This window comes from Dermacentor silvarum, chromosome 9, assembly GCF_013339745.2.
Source record: "Dermacentor silvarum isolate Dsil-2018 chromosome 9, BIME_Dsil_1.4, whole genome shotgun sequence".
In the NCBI taxonomy this organism is placed as follows: domain Eukaryota; kingdom Metazoa; phylum Arthropoda; class Arachnida; order Ixodida; family Ixodidae; genus Dermacentor; species Dermacentor silvarum.
In genome coordinates this window covers 74190123-74211139 of record NC_051162.1, presented here as the reverse complement: position 1 = coordinate 74211139, position 21017 = coordinate 74190123, and the positions used below count along the sequence as shown (strand labels likewise).

Below are 21017 nucleotides of genomic sequence, written 5' to 3'. Positions count from 1 at the left end.
GGGTACACGGAGGAGTGTTAGATATATAGGCGCGTCTGTGTAGCTCTCTGCGAATGCGTTTGTGGCGCAATGGATTAAACGCTCGGCGATCTATCGTCGCGGACCGAGAGGTCGTGGGTTCGATTTCCAAGTTTTGCATGTTTGTGGAACTTTTTTCTTCTGGTTTCTTTCTTTGTATTATGTTCTATGACGTATTTCCCTGACGGAAATACGTCTTCACTGACTTCACTGACGTATTTCCCTGACGGAAATACGTCAGTGAAGTCTTGGTGGACCCCGGCATAAAACACTTTCGTGTTAAAATAAGCATTTATTACACCAAAAGAAAAAAAACTGCTGCCTGCGCTTGTGGGAAATGATGCTTGACCTAGAACAGTGAGAGCACGCCCAGTGCCTCGGAATGACTAGCAGGGTCAGGCAGCACCCATGACATGATAAAATCAAAGTGCTGGAATTTGGGTGAAGTTCACAGACAAGGATTTACACGTGCTCTACACTGGGCACTATTCAAAGGCTGTTCATAAAAAAAAGGCAAATTACAGGCACTCTACCTTAACCAGGACTGTTTGAGTAGTATATTTACCACGTGATAATACTTGAGTTGGCGCAAGTTGGAATACGCTAGCGCAAGACAGGGGTAATTGGAGATCGCAGGGAGAGGCCTTCGTCCTGCAGTGGACATAAAATATAGTTTGATGATGATGAATACTTAGGTTCGGAGCAGTTTACAGCATTCATCCTAATACAGCCTAAGATAATTGTCAATACAGCTCACAGCATTTCTGCTCATTAAACGTTGATGGATCTACACCGAATAATGTATCACCCCCAAGATTCACATGGACAAAAAATAAATAAAACAAGATAGCAGATTTCAATGACTCTTTCGGCTCTGCGCTCACTTACTGCGATGGCACTATTTTCCAGCACTGAAGACACCCATTTTACTTTCAATTGCCAGCTTTTTCCAAAAATAATTGCGCTCCCCCATTACGGGGAACTCTACAACGATCTAGCGGCTATATAAAAATCTATTTGTTTAAATGAATAGTATTGGAAAATATATATTATCACATTGCAAATGTTATCACTACACATAAATAGCTATTAAATTTGTAGTCAACCTAAATTTATAACCCACACATCACTGCCCCAAGATTATAGCAGACAAACGCTGCATAACATTGCAATCACCACGATACACTGTGCTCTAGGCCGTCTCAAATCGACAAATTGATGCAGTGCAGAGCAATATGAATGGAAAAAAAGATTGCAATGTTAAGGAAGCAACAAAACTACAAGAAATGTTAGAACCCCAACAGTAATATGCACACAAATCGTGGAATTAAAGTGACAAGAGAAAGCGCTTGTGTAGCTGAACATTATCTTCAAGGTAGCATGTAGTATCCTGAAATTTTGTAAATTGAAACACTCTTGCTTGTAAAACACGCGACTCAATCTGCCATTTCCTAATTCACTCCATCTAGCGCCTTGAAAAATGTACAACATGCGCAAAACAAATGCACTCACTTTTGTAAGATCCAAGTTCCTTTGCTTCCGAGTTCATCCCAAATCGAAGACGGTCGCCGCCAGCGCGGATTTTGTTTATTTGTTTTCTTTGCCTATGATTACTTCTAACACTCACAGAACTCCGTGGGAACTTTGCTGCGTATTTTAAGATGTACGCTTTGCAGTGGAAATGACGACCTCAAGCGAGCACTTTCCACGATAGCAGTGCGCTGACAATAACGAACAAGACTAGAAGCCGTAACGCCACCCAGTCGGTATTCTAGCTATGCGTAGAAGGAACGGTTCGAGGAAAGGGTGAATGAAGAAAAAAAATGTCGCAGTTTCACCAGAAAGGCGAAGCATAAATTTCGATATCAAATTAGTAGAGAGCTATACGGAGTAAGGATAGTAGTTTTATCAGCTGCATAAACTTGGACATGTAGCAGCACCGCAATGCGCACTACTGCTGTCGACGCCGTCGGCGTTTTGCCCGCGTTCGCTCCGAACGGGCGTGGCGTTGATGAATTGTCCGGTGTGCCTCTGGGGGCGGCTCTTAGGTTTTCGACAAGATCAGAATGGGACACTCGTTGAGCAGCGTCGGAAGTCTTTACCACCTTCTAGCCTCGCAACGTTTTTACATAAATACGCATTTGGTGCCGCACCTAAACGTCGCCTCCCCTCCCTCCCTCCCGTCTCCCCCCGGCCTTTCGCGCGACGGAAGAAATAACGTTTGCTCTCCATATATATGGTGATTGTAAAGGAGGAAAGAGACACTTAATTCTGCAGCCCTTCAGGGAGCACGGCGCAAAACGCGCGTTTGCTCTCTGCCGTGCGTTCGCTCCCCTTGAAAGCGCGCGTCCCTCGCGTACTTTCTCTCGCACATAAAGCATACGGCGCGCGGCGACGATTTCATCGCCGTTTGACATCATACGGAACCTCACGGCGACGGCGACGGCAGAAATCCCCTTTGAGTGTCCATATAATTGCTATCGCAATAAAAGGGCGTAAAAGCCATACCCACCACCGCAGTACCTAGCCCCACAGCGATGTTCGGGCGGCAGCGACGGAGGGACAGCGGCAGGTGGTATTGCAGCGACATCCGCGTATGTGGGCATCAGGAACGCTGCTGGTGCAACAGACGTTCTCAGTGTGGTCATGGCTGCCAACTCCTGCTTCACAAGGTTGAGCGAACGTTTTGGATAGGGCGGAAGGAACAGTGGATCGTTTCTGTTGCTTCTCCTGAAGTTTTTCGCGAATAATAGCGCGGATAAGAACACGTGAATAAAAAATTGCCGCGTATCTGCGTGCTTCGCTGAAAATGTCGTCGAAAGACGATAGTCTTATGCCGGCCGTACTACTTGAGTGCTGGTCTGATCCGCGGCCACCCGTGATGCTGTTCTCGTACCATTTCCGTCCTGGCATGATAAATGCAATGGAGGTTTGTTTGAACAGATTTCATTTTACCGCATTATTTCATCAAGCGGCCATTTATGTTTTGCCCTGCCTCCGACAGCGATTCCTTTATGTTGAATCGGCCGCATCTGGCTGGCATTGATAAAAATAAGGAGGTGCTGCGTGAGACGTGGACGCCATCTGGCAATACATCGGGAAACATGAGCTTGTGCAGAGGGTTTCCTTCCTCCATGGCAGAGGGCTCTCGTCGGCGCGCAGTCGGGGAACGTCGTTCGTCGGCGCGCATACCATGGCATTTTCAGCGAAGCTTAAGAAACTAGGGTCTTTAGAGTTACGTATCTATGTATTTTCTATTAAAGGAACACACCTCCTAATACTTACCTAGTGATGTTCCGCCTCAGATATGCGTAATATTTACTTTGTGATCGATAACGTTCACAAGTATGAATAGCCGTACCAGTTTAAGTAGTGTGGGCGGTAAGCAAGTGGTCCAACTTTGGCCGGGTGGCTGAATCGGGTGACAGACAGACAAACAGACAGACAGAGAGACCAAATTTTCAGCGTTTAAGTTCCCCAAGAAAGACTATCGTCTTTAAAATGAGGTGGCAGGGTAAAGGTCGCTGTCATGGTGAAGACGGAGGGGCTGAAGCCCGTCCAATCGATCGCACATAGTTGTAATTTCTTGAACTGAGGTAGGAATCTGAATAGCTAAGGCGTTGAATGCGATGGAAGCAATTCCTTCAAGAATGGCGAATGCATTCGGCTTCCGTCATTCCAATGTTGGCGCGGTGGCATAGAGCCAGGACATCTTGGATGTACGAAGTATATGACTCATGTGGAAATTGAACACGCGCAGCGAGCTTCTGTTTGGCGACTTCTGAACGGCCAGATGAAGACTCGATTTGCCTCAAGCTGGTGGTAAAACCTGACCAGTCAGCCATGTCAGTTTTGTGGTTAAAATAACACGTCTTCAAAACGCTAGTAAGATAGAACACGACATTAGTCAACTTCTGTGTGTCGTTCCACCCATTGGCCGAACTCACGCGGTTGTAATAGTCGAGCAAGTCGTCCACGTCACCCCGCGGAGACTCGCAAAGACTGGTGGATCGTGTTAAGGCTGGTAATGGTGCGCGATATCAGTGCAGCTGATGGCGTGGTACGGGGGAGCATTAGGTGTAGCTGATAGTTCCAGGTGCCGAGGTAGGGGTGGCCATAGCTGTAGGGGTGGCCGGGCTGCAGGCGGCGACCGGAACGTAGCTCCAAGCTAGGGCCGGAACGCTGGAGGACGTCGGGATCTTGACGCGCCTCCAACGCTTTGAAAGACGGAAAGACTACCAGTAAGGTAGCGCTAGCAGAAGTGTTTATTCTGCAGGCATGGCCCACGGCTCAAGCACGAAGAAGATGAACTTGAGATGATGATGGCCAATAGACAAATGAGAACGATGAAGTACATTAAGTGTGCTTACACTATATACTACTTGAATATAACAGAGTAAGTAGGGGCGAACTAAAAAAAAAGATTGACGCTGTTTTTCAGCAGATATCTACTCGAAGAGTACAGGCTTCTTTGCCAGGGCGTTCAATTATAAAAATACTCGTAGTTTCAGCGAAGCATACTCTATGCATTGCGTATTTGACCCTGATAATTAAGAGTGAAAAAAAATTGATACAACCTGAAATACTTGGATGCAGTTTTCATAATGGGAGCACAACGTCGAGAGTGTATGCAGACTTGCTATTGGGATCACCTTTTTCATTCCGATTTGTGGTACAACTCTCAAAATTACTAACTATTATTCTTTCGAAATAAATGCATCCATTATTATGCGCATGAAGTGCAATCACCAGAAGAAAGTTTGTGTGCTAACGCGATTCGGCTCACAGTATCGCCACGAAGTGTATGAAGAGATAACAAACCGTTGCAGTTTCGCCTGACAGGCGGAACATCGATTGTCAGAGGAAATGAGTAGGCATCTATACGAAGTAAGGATTATAGTTTTATTGGTCGTATAAAGTTGTAGACCTTCGCTTACTAATCAAATTAACGAAGACGATGTCACGCGCGCACAGGGAAACATGAACACATCTCGCTTGATAACCGCGGAAACTCTAGGTCAAAAGGCAGGAATTAGGAAGTGCGGCAGCAGCGGCAAGTGGATTGATTGTCGTGCTATCTCGCACTCCTACGCGAACTAAACGTCGAAAGCACAGTGCATGCGAAGGTGCCGGCTCTCTGTGAAGTTTGTCTACATAGCAGATCGCTTTGAAGATGAGGTCCACGCGGGCGCTCGCTTTGTTCACATCGCAGATCACTTCCAAGATACAGCGCCAGCACCGTAAGCAGCAGGCGCCTGAGCAGAGCACCCCTTCCCCCTCTCCCTCGCCTCCCCCCGTGCCTCGCGCGCGACAGAAGACGGCCTCCTTCCGCCCCACATTCCACTCTCGCGCGCACGAGATTATGCCGCGATTGTCGACTGACCATCGCAAGCTTTCATTCGCACATGCAGTGTACGACGCGCGGCGACAATGGTATCGTGTTTGTACTTTATACGGAACATGACGCCGACTATGAGGACGACAAAAATGCGCTTGGAGTGTCCATATAACTGCTATCGCAATAACAAAATGCGGCGAAAGAAACATATCTGGTTAACACCGGCCTATACAACTCCAGCAGAGAGTGCCATTTGGTAACATTGTTTTACAGGGTTGCTAGGCACTTGCGAGAAAGCAAGCATGAAGAATGACGAAGTGCAAGAAATTTTTAATGGTCACACGAATTTTCCACTGGAGGTGTGACGTGATGATGACCAAGACAACACTAGTTCTAAAAAATGTATTCCTATCTTTAATCTAGTTTGCCGCAGAAGTGCTCCATGGTGGTGTTTTGTTATTTTTTTTTTTTTGATGACACGGTCGCGCAGGTCATTACACAACTTCTGTGGAGTTTGAACGCATACACTTCGAGCAGTTCCGGTTGACATCTGGCTCTACTTGGGTTTCCCTTGTGTTTGTGATCGCTTCGCTTGCTTATGGTAGGCTCTGCTTTATACAGGTTACCTTCGCGTAGTCCTGATCACTACAGCCGACGACTGATTGACACACATAAATAAAATATTTTTGCCAAAAGATTTCACATGCTTGTAACGTGACATGGGGTAAGCTATTTGTCAACTGAGAAGCACGTGTACCTGGGGCAATAAGCATTTCAACGTCACTATTTGTTAGTATATAGTTAGAGCAAAATTATTATAATTTTATGACCTCAATTCTATATTACTGAGATTTTTTTCTAGGGCTCCAAGCACTGATTGACGCTCCTACATTTCATTGATATTATTTTGTCTGCAATTCCCGCACAAATCCGAGCCTTCGCTAATGTCGCGGAGCCCAGGTGTAAGCATCTCTACCCAACTTTCAATATCAGACAGCGCAAAAATGCCATTGCAATTTGGCACCACGCCACAATCTAGCTAACCATATCGTTTCTAGTGCCTTCAGTCACGCTCATTATGCGTTGGCTCCATTGCAAGACTACCTCACACTTAGTTCGCACAAATTCTGTGCTGCCACAATAGCATCGCAGAAGAATAAATGTACGCATGAGTGCAGCAGTGTGGAACAGTCACCCGAGCTGATGCAAGGCAACGATTGTCTTCATTTTCCTCGAATTTTATGTTACAGAAATATTTTCAGAAATGCCAACGAAGCCAGGCCAAGAGAAGCCATCTATCTCGACAGAGGTGTACGGTGTATTCCCATTGTCTTTCTGTACCCGTGACGTCGATAGACCGGTTAAGCAAGCGTCACCGTAAAAGCTTTTATTTATTGTCGGCAAAAGAAATTCCGTTTTAACCGACACGTAAGACTTATGACTATGAAGTTTGGCTGCTAATTTGGAGGTCTCCAGGCCGCGGCCGCTGCATTACATTAGGGGAGCAACGAAAAACACTCAAGTACATGTCTTTGGATGCACATTGAAGTGCAGGAGGTCAAAATATGCTGGAGGCACCGTTTTAGTATGCCTGTTAGACCATTGTGTAGATTTGGACTACGCACCACGTGTAAGTCAAATTGGTTGTTAGAAGTTATTGAGAACTCACACTGTGATATCAAAAATAGATTTTACGATATTTCAATGCAGGCGTGGGTCAGACATAGTAGAAAAGACTGAGTCTTCAAATTATACACGTCATAGACGCATATTATCCGAGTGTTTAACCAGTCCCAGCACTGTGCACACAGGATCGCAGACTGCATTACGGCCTGGCAGCTTGTGCCACCTAAGACGTCCATGTCAATCACTTTTTTGATATCTTATGCCGTCCAGCATTACGGAGGCCGCACTAATGACCCTGCCGTATATGACTGAGCAGCTACGAGGCTTGCAGTGTCCAAGAAACACTGTTGTCTCTTTTTGCAGCAGCTGTTATTCCTAAATGCCTGAAACGTAAGTATTTATCTCAAGCAGCTTCTAAAGAATTTGCACTGTTCACAAATAACGCCTTTTCGGGAGGCAACTGCTACCTTGGCAATTACTCGACCATTTTCTCGCCTGGGTAATAGTCAGGGTAAAACATAAAACACCCAAAGTTAGTGAGCCTGATTGGCCAGCCGTTCAACACAACTCATAATTTGCAAAAATAAATTTTGGTTTTTGGCGACGCGATGCCCCGTGTCGGTGTATTATTTCAAAATGCACCGAATAATGCGTGTATTGCTACTATCTAGTTTTCCTAGTCTGTCTCAAGTTGCGCTTACTTATGTTCGTAAAATCATGTTTGCTTTGTCAGTCCAAAAGGGCAAATTAGTTTTTTTTTTCATATTATGCAGCGCAATCTGGACACAATGCTGTCTCTGCTTTCGTGGTAATGTATTGATTCTGAATTTGCAGTGGTTGCTCTGCTCTAATGATAGATAAATTTTGAAAATTTTTTTCTTTCTGCTGTGATGTCAAAGGAACTACTATTTTGACCACATCACAAAACTGCAGGACCAAATTGACGCAGGCAAAATTGACGCCATATAGAATCTACTTTACAAGCACTGTACCGAAAAATGAACGTAAAAACACTGACACAGTAGTCCTTTCTCGCACTCTACTGTGTGCCCGGTTAACATTGAGAATATTCAAAATACTAATAAAGGAGTTTTTCCATTCTGCTCCTATCGTATTGTGCAAGTTTGCAGCTTTATATATTTTCAGCTCCGCCAACGGGGTCCTTGTGTACGTCATTGTAGTCATTTGGAATTGTGAAGAAGCTTTTCCACAGTTTTTCTCAGTTTATTTTTTCAAGCTCAATGAGGTACGGTTTTCTGTTACCTAAAGTGACGTATTTTGGCTTATATAGACTCTAGAGTAGTCCTGCTCCCACATATTTAACGAGATTAGCGAGAGCTATATTAAGCAATAGGTCTGTCTAAGCCGATTCTTTTCGTGGTAATATATCGATTGTGAATTCCCATTGGTAGCCTTAATAAATGTTCTTTTTCCATTTTTTCATCATTCTGTGACGTTAAAAATGTTATTTTGACTAGATGGCAAAAGCGTATGACCAAATTGACACAGCCAAAGTTGACACAATGTAGAATCCACAGTACAGGCAGTGTACAGAAAAATGACCATATATATACCGACGCACTAGTTATTCTCGCATTCTATTCGGTCCCTGGTTAACATTAGGAATATTCAAGATACTAATATATGAGTTTTTTCGTTCTGTTGCCTATGGTATTGTGCAAGTTTGCAGGTTGATATTTTCTCAACTCTGCCAACCGGATCCTTGTGTACGTCTTTGTATTGGTTTCGAATTGTGATGAAGCTTATGCACAGTTTTCTCAGTTTATTTTTTCAAGCTCAATAAGGTATGGTCTTCTGTTACCTAGAGTGACGTATTTGTGCTCATAGAGCAGCTAGAGCAGTCCGGCTTGTGCAAGTTTAACAAGAGTAATGAGACCTATATAAAGCAATATTGTCTATCCAAGCCGCTTGTGTTCGTGGTAATATATTAATTGTGAATTCCCATTGGTTGTCTTAATAAAAGTTTTTTTTGCAATTTTTTTCATCATTCTGCGAAGTAAAGAAGGTATTTAAAGTGCATGACCTAATCGATGCAGCCAAAGTTGACCATGGCTAGAATACACAGTACAAGCACTTTATCAAAAATAGAACACAATAACTCCGATGCAATCGTTTTTTCTCGCATCCTATACTGCGCCCAGTTCACACTGAGAAATTGGAAATTCTTATAAACGTAATCTGGACGAATCGATTGTTGGGCTAGTTGGTTTTGAGTAGCTGGTTTTACATAAATGAGTTTTCGCTATTCTGCTGCCTATGGTTTTGTGCAAGTTGGCAGCTTAATATTTACTCAACTCCGCAAACTGGATTCTTGTGTGCGTCGTTGTATTGATTCAGAATAGTGATGAAGCTATTGAACAATGTTTATCAGGTTATTTTTTCAAGCTCCATGAGGTATGGCCTCTTCTTTCCTATACTGATGTATTTCTGCTAGTATAGTCTCTAGACTGGTCCGGCTCGTGAAAGTGTAACGAGAGCTAAAAAAAGAAATGCGCATGTCCAAGCTATACCTGCACGCCAGCTACGTGAGATGAAGTGCCACGTTTTCCCCCTGAAAGGGAATTGCTACACTGCAGATGCATTTTATTTTGCAGTTATGAATTAGGTATCGGAGTATCCCCTAAACATAAAGGTTCCTTGTAACGCCAACTTGAAAATCTCGAGAAGGCGTAATATCAAATAAACAGGGGAAAATTTTCCGGCCCGGCCGAGACTGATCTGTGTGAATTAAAAACCATGTGAAGCGGGTGCTATTCAATTACTATACAGCTATATTACATTTGAGGTAAAAAAAACATTGCGTTTGCGTTATGAACTCGCCGACTCCGCATGGTTAATATAGATCACGAAATATATATACACAGGCGCGCGAGTGTGTGTGTGTGTGTGTGTTTATAATATGATTCACTTTAGGCATTAGGAGTATCCAAGGTTAAACTTCGCGAACAACACTCCTCCCTGTCTTCACCCATATCGCAAACATAAAAATTGTACATAAACTTTGTTTTAAAATACAAATTCTTTCAAATGGTCCCATCAATGTTACCATAAAATGAATACTCCTATTAATAATTTATTCGCGGCCCTAAAATTTACAAAGCCATAGGATTATTTCATCGGCGCCTCTCGTCGTCTTGCCCCATACAGTCTTTTAAGGTTGAAGATCACCTGAATCTCGGAAGTCAGTGAGGCAGGTTAAGACATGCGTACTCGACCTAGAATAGAACCCTTCGTACACCTGTATATTTTACTGAGAATTATTTTATACCAGTATATTTACCTACGCAATGCTACATATTGGTTTTCGTTTTTCATTTCAGATTGCTCAATAAACAGGAAACCGAGAAGCGGCCTACTAATAAACAAATCGAAGTTAACTACTTCCCTCTTGAAAGCACATTTTTCTTTGGTTTCATCTTTATTCAGAACTGTGTATTAACTTGCGTTGCAACAAACCCTTCGCCCTCCTCAGCAATCAGTAAATTCGTGGCTGTGGTACTCCATTTCTGAATTACAATGCCTACGAAAAAAATTGTTCTGGTATTGCTTTCTGAGTTATTAAAATGCCTTGAAGAGGCTACACTTAGTGTAACGTTGAAACTGGAAATTATTTTTCTGATTGAAATATATAAATAGTAAAATGAGCAAATATGCCTCTTCATCAAGATGAGTGAACAAGAAAGTATTAGCCAACTGTATAGCCTTAGACATTTCGAACAAAGCGCTTAAGGCTGCCTTGATTCTCGCTTACTACCGTCCGGGTAACATATGCGCACATCCATATTGTGGTCCTGTTCAAGCGGAAGCCCCCTGAGAAAAAATCCGAAGTCACCAAAATAAATGCTGTATGTTTAATTCTTGAGCTACTCGTCGTGGAAGGAGTTCCTGACTTACGTACTTGACGGGCCGGAGTAAACAAAGTTCACCACGTCAGCAATAACCTGAACCCTGTCACATAATCTGGCCTGCCCTCAGGTGCAAATCTTGAGGATAGATTGTGTGAAGATTCATTTGGTTGCATTACTGTGGTTGCTAGGCCATGGGAAGGGATACATTGCCGTGGAGTTCCTTAGCACAGTTATTGACTCTGTGCTGCTAAGTATCTTTTTATATTTGTTTCAGAGTAAGGCCACTCCCCCACTCCTTTAAAAACCCAATTGCTTTCGCGTGGAAGAAAAGAATGCGCAAACGACATGGCAAGGTGAGCATTTATTGCGGCTTCGTTCATGTCAAGAAATGGGGAAGTTGGCGTGGCTGAGAAAAAAATTCACCTATGGCGAAGGGATCATGGCTGTGAAACAATACAATTCATTTCAGAAATCTTTCTATTTGGCGAAGCCGTTGGTCATACGGGTATTTAATTTTTATATTACCACGATCCTGCTTCATCGCAGTAAGCTCATTACCGTTTTTTCAATCCGTAATTTAACGGCTTTGTAGCATGCTATGTAGCATGCACGGAACCCAGCAGGCCTCATGGCGTTTCCCTCCGCATAATTCGGCCACAATGTTTGGCACTCAGGCGTTCTCTTTTGTCGTTAAGCCAAGTGGCTTCATGCTCGTGTCCGCCTACTATAAGTAGAGATGCCGATATCCTTGTCCAAGAGCGTAGATGCTGACTTGTTTGTAAACAGAAGTAGGTGCCACCGAGCAAACTCGTCGACTGAGAGTTAGTGGCTTGGGTGACTGGGTGAATATCGACATGTGCAACAGAAAGATAAGGAAGAACTGTTGCAAAAAAAGTGGTGCATAGGCAGTTTGACCGTTCTATAGGTGAACATTTCGTGAAGATTTTCTTACGTCCACGAGAAAGAAATGCTTTTCCACGACGAAGAAAAATCTTTTGGAGCTGAGACGAAGTTGTCTGTTCTCTTTTCAACGGAAGTGGTCCATCAGTTCCGCGCCGCGGATTTTGCGCCGCCTCCTTCGACAGATGCGTGTCGAGGCCGGCAGCGGCCGGCGTGCCGCGGATGGTTGTCTGGCCGCGCCGAGATTTGCAACGAGGTTCATTTCAAAACAACGTTGATCTCGGCTCTATAAACTTTAAGGTTTGCGCCCCGGCATCAATCTGCTTTGCCGGTAACCATTTAAGAAAAAATAAAAATTTGGCAGATGAACTTAAGACTGCTTACCTGTGGGAATGCGGAATCAGTATTTTCCCTTTGGGTAAATGTTTTCGACTGATGTTTCTGCCATGCAGTAAATTTCTTTCTGGTGATTCAGTGTCTCTGTTTGCACTTTCTAAGTGCTTTATCCTGTTCACGCTTTGAACGTTTCACTTTGTCCTTGCGCTGTATCAGTGCTTCATCCTGTTCCTGGTTCCGACATTTAGCTTCGGCCTACCATTGTCTTAGCTCTTCATCCGCATGTCGTCATGCACGTTGTCATTTATACGCCCATGACGTGGCGTTGAGAGTCCATCGTAGCAAACACAGCACTGATAAAATCCGAAGTGCAAGTGGAGCGCGGGAGGCAGCTCGCTCAATTTATACACTCAAGACGTGGCACCACCTACCCATTGGCTGCGCGTTACGTTCCTAATGACGCACCCACTAGGCCACACCTTTACTAAGCCAGCTGCGACATGATGTGCTTAATGAAGCATGCACTAGGCACACCCTTAGTCAGCCAGAACCGTGGGGCTGCTGTTTCATCGGGGAAGCATGGTCGTCTCGCACCTGGGAGGCCCGGGTTCGATTCCCAGCCAGACAGAAAAGTACAAAATTTATTTTCAAAGCCAATAATTCAGTTCCTTGACTGGAACCTCCCTGAGAAATCTGTCGTCAATACGAGCATTATGACTGTTTTTATTCTCTGCGTCGTCGGTCATTTTGGTACCATAGCTCAGTAGCGCTACCGCCGACGCCGCATTTTCGCTTAATACGGCATATAATGCTTTCGCATTAAAAAAACTGTTCACCCGTATTTCCGGCCACAAAGAGTTAGCAGACAACAACAGCAAATATAATATAAACTGTCGGAACACCCCTCTAAACATAGAGGAATGCCGCTACGCTCTTAATCTCGTTTTACACAGTTTCTACTAAGCCAGCGGAACACATTTGCAATATCGCTTGACTAGGTAGAATATGTGTGGATCTGAAGTCGTGCAGCGTCGTCTCTTCCTTCGGTCGGTCATCTTACCTCTGTTACTGGGTATCACTCTTACTATCGCTTCACGCACTTCTCACTGTGGTCGTTGAACTTCTAAATCCCATTCCACATTTGATTCGCCAACTAAGTTCAACATCTTTGCAAAAATTATCGACACTAAGCCGATCGTATGTGAAACAATAATAAGAGTTTTGTAATTCGAATGAGAAAACAGTGACCATTGGCAAAACTGGCACCAGGAATAAAAAAGTGGCCAATTCAGCAAAGCACAAAATGCAAAATTCATCGTTGAAGTCGTTTCGAGAATGACACAAAGCATCTCCCGGCAAATTACGAAAAAAAAAATATTTTTTTTGCCGCAGCACAAAAGTCATACACTGCTTTTACTTGTGATTGACAGCTTTATTTTTGGAGCGTTTAGTAAGGCACCAAGGACACGCTGTCAGCTCAACAAGAATATACAAAAGTTGGTTGAGTAGAAAATTTGCAATATTCCTACAAAAATTACAACAGCTGAAAGAGCATGGATGGCTTCTCCACTATAACAAAACAAGCAGTGTTAAAATTTTTACAGCTTTTCATGCATGCTCATACAACTCAGGTGGCGTTCTAAAAGTATCTTTACCTGCAACAAACGTGTCCGTTTGAAGCCTTCAAGATTTGCACAAGACGTATACGTATCAGCCTAGGGACATCAAGTGGGTTTCACTGCAAATTGCGAACGCAAGATTTTGCTTTATTTAACAGTGAAGATTCAATGATGCATTTTATTGCACGACTGTTAAGGCTGCTTTGAAAATTTCTGTCACTGCACTTCGTGGATAACAATGTACAAAAGTCACGAATTGGGAAAAATAGAGACATTCGGTTATATTCTATATACGTCATCACGCTTTTTTATTCGATCCGTGGCGCTGTTTTTTTCCTCTCAAAACAAAAGCTCATTTCACTGGTCGCAATATATGTTCACATGCTCGCAAAACCGACCATCGTCGCTTGAAAAAGGTATCGTACCTACTGTTCTTCAATATATTTGCAACATGAGGCCGATAAAAACCGTAGCGGTGGCCTAGCAGTAGAGACAGAGAGAGAGAGAGAAATAAAAAAAAGGAGAGGCAGGCAGGCTAACCAGACGCATGTCCGGTTTGCTACCCTGCACTGCGGTAGTAAACCCCGTAGCACTAGCACTAGCGGTGGAGCATCCGCCTAATATGCGGGAGATAGTGCGTTAAAATGCCGATGCCTGCCGAAACGCACCGGTGTTAAAGCATGAAATGCTCGCGTTGTCGCCGACCTTCAAGAGACATTGAGTGAAAATATAGAGCCGTTGTCCTGACACTCAAGACGAGAATGGGCGCTTGAACGAAACGAGAACCTGCGAGAACATCCGGACATCGTTGGAAGATCAAAACTTCATCTTCCCGGCCATCATTCAAAAATGAAAAAAAAAAATGCGGTCTCTGGCCCCCAACCCCTTGTACAGGACCACTTACATACGCTGGTTACTGTCCAAACAAGTTAAAAAGAGTAATACTGCTTCCGATTTCTTCCTAGGGTTCGTTCACGATATTACTCAGTCTGTACCTTATAGTACGCTGAAGTTGTATTTGTTATTTCCAATAGCGACGTTCAAAACGCAGACACAGTGCACCATAAATTTGATTGTCTTCTTTTGGCGCTGAGACAGGGTTACCTGTGCTGCGTGACCAGACCGACAGCGTCCGGCGCACCTGGGATGGTTGTTTGGGGAAAATGAGACTTGCAACCAGGTTCAGTTCAAAACATGTTTATTTCGGCTCAGTAAGCTTTCAGGCTTGCGTCACAGCACCAATCCGGTTTGCCGGTAGCCATTTCATGCTTACATCTACTCTCGATTACGGAGAGCCAGCACTTTTTTTTCTAATGAATTTATAATGGGTTGCCAAGTTGTCTATGAACGCCTCTTGCCTAACCACAGATGGCTTTGTGGAAGAGTAACCACCGAGGCTGTAGGAGGCAAGTCCTGCCTCCTTGTGCTCAGCCATTATGCTACCTCAGCGCTTGGAAATGGGTGTTTGTGCCCAACCAGAAGGTGTCCCCACCTCAATAGGCTGCACTTGAGGCGCCACATGGGAAATCGCCGCCATGAGAGCGGCCCAAACTACTTTTTTACGTGCAAGCGTAGATGCCCCGTCTGTCGAATCGGCAAGAATATATTGGTCGCTGCGAGGGAATCAATACAGGAAGGCCCGTGTAGGTGGAGAAGAGAATGGCACAGTTTGCGCACTTTGCGTTTGTGCTTCGACGCCACAGTGCTCACTGTGCATGTTCGCGACGTCTCTTCTTTGCATGTGCAGCAATATGCGCTTTTCCCGTGGCACAACAGGTTTTGCCCCATCCAAATGAATGTAGCATATATTACCGCGTTCACGCCCTTTACGTTTATGCTTCGACGCAGCGGTGCTCATTGTGCATGTTCGCTGCGTCCATGCCCTTGCGCTAGACTCTATATATGGTCACGAAGTGAAACGGCACTGTAACTTTCTTTGAACTCATGAGGGTTTCGACCAGAATTTAGGGCGCATTCTCCTTTCCGATGCGTATCACCCGTGAAGAAATCCGAACGTTAGGCAGGGGTACACTTGTGCCCATTTGAACCAGTGGGCGCCCAGCGGCGGGGAATCAGATCCACAACCTCTCGCAGGCGAGCCGGGCGCTATGTTCTTGTGTACCTGCAGTTATTGAATGTATTGCAACATGGGGCAGATACTATAGTGCCACTACACCTTAGCCTGCGAAATTGATGCTCTTTGATATGAATTCACAGGGATAACTGGCATGCAGTGTGTCAGAAGGAATTAACGTACTGCGACGGAAGCAGAGTAGATGTTATAATAACAATTCAGGGCTGCGTACCCCCGTAAGCAGTGCTTTAACAAGTCTGCAAAAACTAGCTGTTTTATTGTTCTCTGCTTCTTGCGTTTAATTTGTAAACTTCGCAAAAGTTTAGAGTTTTGCACTCCGGCGATACTTATCAACAAACCTCTCAGAGTACATGCACTGCGCAAAAATTTCGACTGTGACGTAGTACAGTTCATAAACCTAAGAAATTATGTTTATGGCTGTATGTTTACACTCTACCGCGGTATATGCCTTGATAAGGTAATATATCTCATGATTCCTTCCTGTTATTCTCGCATATACCATCGGGACCTAAATGTGCAACTCTTGCGCCACTTGGTTTTTCTACCATGACTTCACCATTACAATAATGAAATCTAGTGTGTCTTTTGCGCATTTAGGGTTCTGCCGCTCTAACAAATTAATACTCAGCATGATCGACAAATATTTTACGCCTTTTTTACGACCTATGCTATGTATGCATCGTTATGTAAGGACAACAGAGGAGCGCTCACTCGTCAATTGAATGAATAAATAAGTAATGATTATCCCGGCTGGATGCCATAAAACGATATGAAGCAAACTGTAGCATTATAGTGAGTCTGATAATCCTGCATATTTCGCCACTACTCTGTCTGCTTGCCAAGTAGACAAAGTAAAATTGATTCAATGATTCATAAGCTTGGCTCGGCTATGCATGTGGGCTGAGCAACAAAATATTTTTGTATTGCTCCAGTTATATTTTATCAATTCACAGCATTTCTTGGACACTGCCTCACAATTGAGTACCAGCGCCGTTTACCGCCAAAGAACCGATCACCTTGCGGAGGAATATCTTTGCGAGAATGGAAAAGATGATGGAGTATATGATTTTCATTGCTGTTGTCATCAGTGGTAAGCTGTTACATTTTTTTCACCTGAGTAACGCTTCTCTCCAGAGTTAAAACATGATTACGTATATTTCTTTTAATATTTTTCCTCAACTATATTGAGTATAGTATTGCGATAGTAGTGTAATACTAATACAGCAAAGGAAAAGTTCTATTCGTCGGCATCGGCTTGGGGTTCCGTATAAAGTCAAATTATGATAGGATTCTATCGCGCCGCACGCGCCATATGCTGTGGTTGCGAAGGAAGGCGTGCGGGGGTGAGCCAACAAGTCTGGTGGCTTTATGCGCGACGGATTACACCTCACCCAGTACTGTGTGCGCAAGGGTAGGGAGGTGGGAGGTGAGTGCGCGTTAACGTGATCATTCGGACACAAGGTGGGATGGGTGGGATTTGCAGTAGTTATCAAGAGCGCATTAGCGAAGAGGTGGGGTGGGGGTGACGTTGGTTAGCCCACAACTCTTTCGCTAGTCGAGGCATGGCGACGCATTGCTGTCTGCGAGGGTGAGCGCGTGCGGAAAAGTTGGGCAAGCCGAGATGGTTGGTGACTGCATGTGCGACGTCTTTCCGCACGCCCAGTGCTAAATGTCGCGTTATCTCAACTTCCGGGGACGCTTTTAATAGAGGCAGCAAAAGCGTTCGCTCGCCTCTGCTTCTGGTCTTCGTCATACCAGCATTGTGACAGCGAGTGTTCGCGGTAATCAAGTGAGATTTTTTCATACTTACCTGTGCACGCGTGACACCATTATTTCTTTTAAATATTGGTGGAATGTTTAGTGCTTTGAATGCTTGAATGCAGCCAATAAATTACTAACCTTTATTCGAAACTGGGACGTTTTCCTTGGGTTCTTAATATTAATCAACACATTTGAATGAGGCTTCATGTTTATAAAGGGATGTGATACTTGCCAGTAAGCCCCAGTTTAGGAATATACTGTCGTCACTTATATATTAGGAATTTATAAGGTGCGGTCATTTAATTATAAAGAACATTATGCACAGATACACGCTTTACGCACCTGGCAGAAATGTGGAAGTAGAATTTTTTTTGCGTTACCACTCCTCATGTTCTCCGTGCGTGGAGCAACATTTAAACAGAACAATCATATCCACGTGATTGTAGTGCGAAGCCTCAAGGGTTTCCCAAAAGGAAAGTTTCACAGCTGAAGATATTTGTTCTGCTCTCGGGATCAAACCCGGGAACAACTCTTTTAGGGAAGTTATTCTACTAACGGAACTAACCAAGAGGCTTGCATATTCGACAGCGACGTCGAATTACTCGACAGCTCGAATCATAGAGATAGAATAAATCACAAATCAGTACCGTGGAAACCCACAAGCTGGAGGAAGGACAGCCTCGGTATATTTTCCCTGTTTACCATAATGCCAAACTATTTCTTTTCCAGACAATGTGGTCGTTAGGATTAAGTTAGGATAGTGTTTACATCTCGGCGAATGTCGAAAAAACACGGAAAAAGCGTTGCACTAATCCATATAGGCTCTGTGGAATCAAGATATCTCGCGGTGAGAAAGCAACGTCACAACTGTGGAAGGCAACTTTTTTAACCCGTGTCGCAGAAAGTCAGATGTCGGCGTCGGCTATGGCGCCCGCGGCCGAGAAAATCATTCCCAACCACGCAGGCGCTCCAAATATATTTAGGTATGCCACACCTATTCTATCATTAATGTTGCTCATACCTTGTCTTGCATTCTTGGCAAAGCGATTCCTCGGAATTTTGAGAATGACGATTCACAAAAAATGTCATGAAACAAAACACCCAAAGCGCAAGCATTTTATGTTAAATCTTCACATACTGAACTATTAAAAGTATGAAACAAAAACAGAAACCTGAAAATTATACAATTTTTTTGCCGCGGCTGTGCAATATCTCCGGGATCGCCCCACGCAAGGGACAGTGTTTCTACCAGAAAGCTCGCCTTCGTGCATAGTGGTCGCCGCCAGTGTTTCCCGGTAACCATTAAGGTTGCTTAAGTTACAGTTGTCGGGAAGCGTGAGAATCAGTCAGAGATCTTTGAATGCTATCACGTTCCACTCTTAAAAGCGAAGCTTAAGCGTCCTTCCCATTTTTTTCACAGCCCAAGAGCTTATGTAGATTCTGCTTACTCATGAGGGGGCCATCGACCGCTGTGGTTTTGTTGTGGCAACGCTCGTTGTACCAAAGTCAAATATCATAACTATAAAGTATTTAACTTTACCAAAGCTCGAACCCATCAAATGCGTAGACGGTGGGGATACGCCGGGGATGTATATAGCTCTCACCTGCTCAAATATTTGAGAACGTGGAAGGATTTTGTATAGGTTCTGCACACAATTTGGAAACAGTCCACTATTAGGCTAAATTATATTCGGGATAGCCACAACATGTTAAGACACAGTGGCAGAAATCGCATTAACAAGTAGCACCGTTGTATATACGCACCCCCCCCCCCCCCCAAAAAAAAAGAAAACACTTATTTTTACGGAAACGTTTTGTGTTTAAGACGCATCTTAGACAAGACGCACGCCTTGCACAAAGGAACTCATTTCGCATCGAGATACTAACGGGATCGCTTGCAGATATATTTGTCGCGAAATGCTCTACTTACTTGCCCATGATACGCTCAACTCATACACACCCCTGATTAACAAGAAATTTACGGCGATCCAAGAAAGATTGCACGCGATTTGTTGTATGCACAATATCAATTTTTCGTATTCACGTCAAGCGAACGTTTTCAAGGCGAAGCCTTTAATATCTTAATCTCTCCACGCAATATCGAAGAGCTCGGCCGATTTAGGTGACAGCATCAACGACAAAGCTCTCTGATCTGCTAATTCGCTGCTTGCGTTCGCATCAGACCGGGTTTCTACAAGTGTGCTTCTCTCCAAAGGTAGATGGATTCTGGCTTTCATATTGGACATTGCTTGCATCTTTGTCCATCTTCAATAGGGTAAATTTCGTGTATAAGACTTACCGTAGTATAAGAAACACGACCGCAGATTTTAGTAATTAAAGCCGTGCCCTGTACACCTGAAAATATAGTATGCTGTAAGTGTTCAGCCGACGGGATGATTATAAATTCAGCTGACGTGATGACTATAAGTCTGTCTGCGAAAGCTCTACGTGAGAGCCGCGATTTGTGGAGCAGCCAATACATGCTTCAGCATGGGGAAATGAAATGGACCCAGCTAGCACCTCGAAAGTGGATGGTTAGGCATATTAGGAGCCGCATGCACAGAAGATTCTACTGCATACAGATCATCAAGTGGTGAACATCAAAGACCTCAAGAAGCTCTGCGTGGTCTTGAAGCATTTACAGCACATATATTTAGTTTCTGTAGAGGAGGCGTCGCGAATGGAGAATACATACATGACTAATCATCACAGTAGAGCTGAACTTGGCGAAAAGCTTCTGGATGCGACATGCGCAAAACGACACTTTCACTTAAAAAATAAGTGAACGGCCACGTTGATACACTATCTGCAGACGATTCATCTTACCAGACATTTATGCATGCTTGGACGTCAAGAAACACCTTCGCCTTGGAGCTCGTGTTCAGGAAAGCCATCGCTACTTAATATGAAAATCCACCAGCAATCTTGGCGTAATGGTAAGATTTCACAAGGCTGATAACTATGGAGACACACTGGCATTGTTTGGACAATGGCGTTGAAATACGCTGGTTAAAGTTCGCGGAGGTTTTACAATTACCACAATCAGACAAATAAACTTTGAAAAACATGACGTGATTGCGTAATGGTCATAATGGTCATGGCATTTCACTGCTGAGCCCGAAAGCGCAGGATGAAATACCGACCGTGGCAGTTACATTTCGATGGTGGCCAACTGCGAAAAACGCGCGTGTATTGAGTGCACATCAAAAAGCCCCTGATGTGGTCTAAGTTCATCCAGAGTCCCCTAATTCAGCGAACCTCACAATAATGTCGTGGTTCTGGTGCATAAGACCCCAGCAATTGGTTGTAAGTGAACCTAGAAAAGACTGCAGACCTTTAGTCTAAAGCATTCTCAATTGCGTTCAGGACGTTTCTTGTTGGTAAAGAGTGCCTCTGTGCCTGTAGTCGGACACACTTTCACATTGAAGAAGATGAATAGAGAACAGCAAGATGTC

At 44.0% G+C, this 21017-nt stretch overlaps 1 protein-coding gene across 6 annotated transcripts in view; it reads left to right on the top strand.

Annotated features, from left to right (window-relative positions):
* The window catches only part of LOC119464789 (uncharacterized), an 85706-nt gene that overhangs the window by 28788 nt on the left and 35901 nt on the right, over nucleotides 1-21017 (top strand). The window contains exon 2 of one of the 6 annotated variants that reach the window (XM_049655905.1): nucleotides 16755-16891. The exons of 4 other annotated variants lie outside the window; for them this stretch is intronic. In XM_049655905.1, coding sequence (XP_049511862.1) covers nucleotides 16843-16891 — 49 coding nt within the window. In that variant the 5' untranslated portion in view covers nucleotides 16755-16842. Of the gene's footprint in view, nucleotides 1-16734; nucleotides 16892-21017 lie in introns of those variants that run through there. One more of the 6 variants, XM_037725721.2, reaches the window with a different exon arrangement.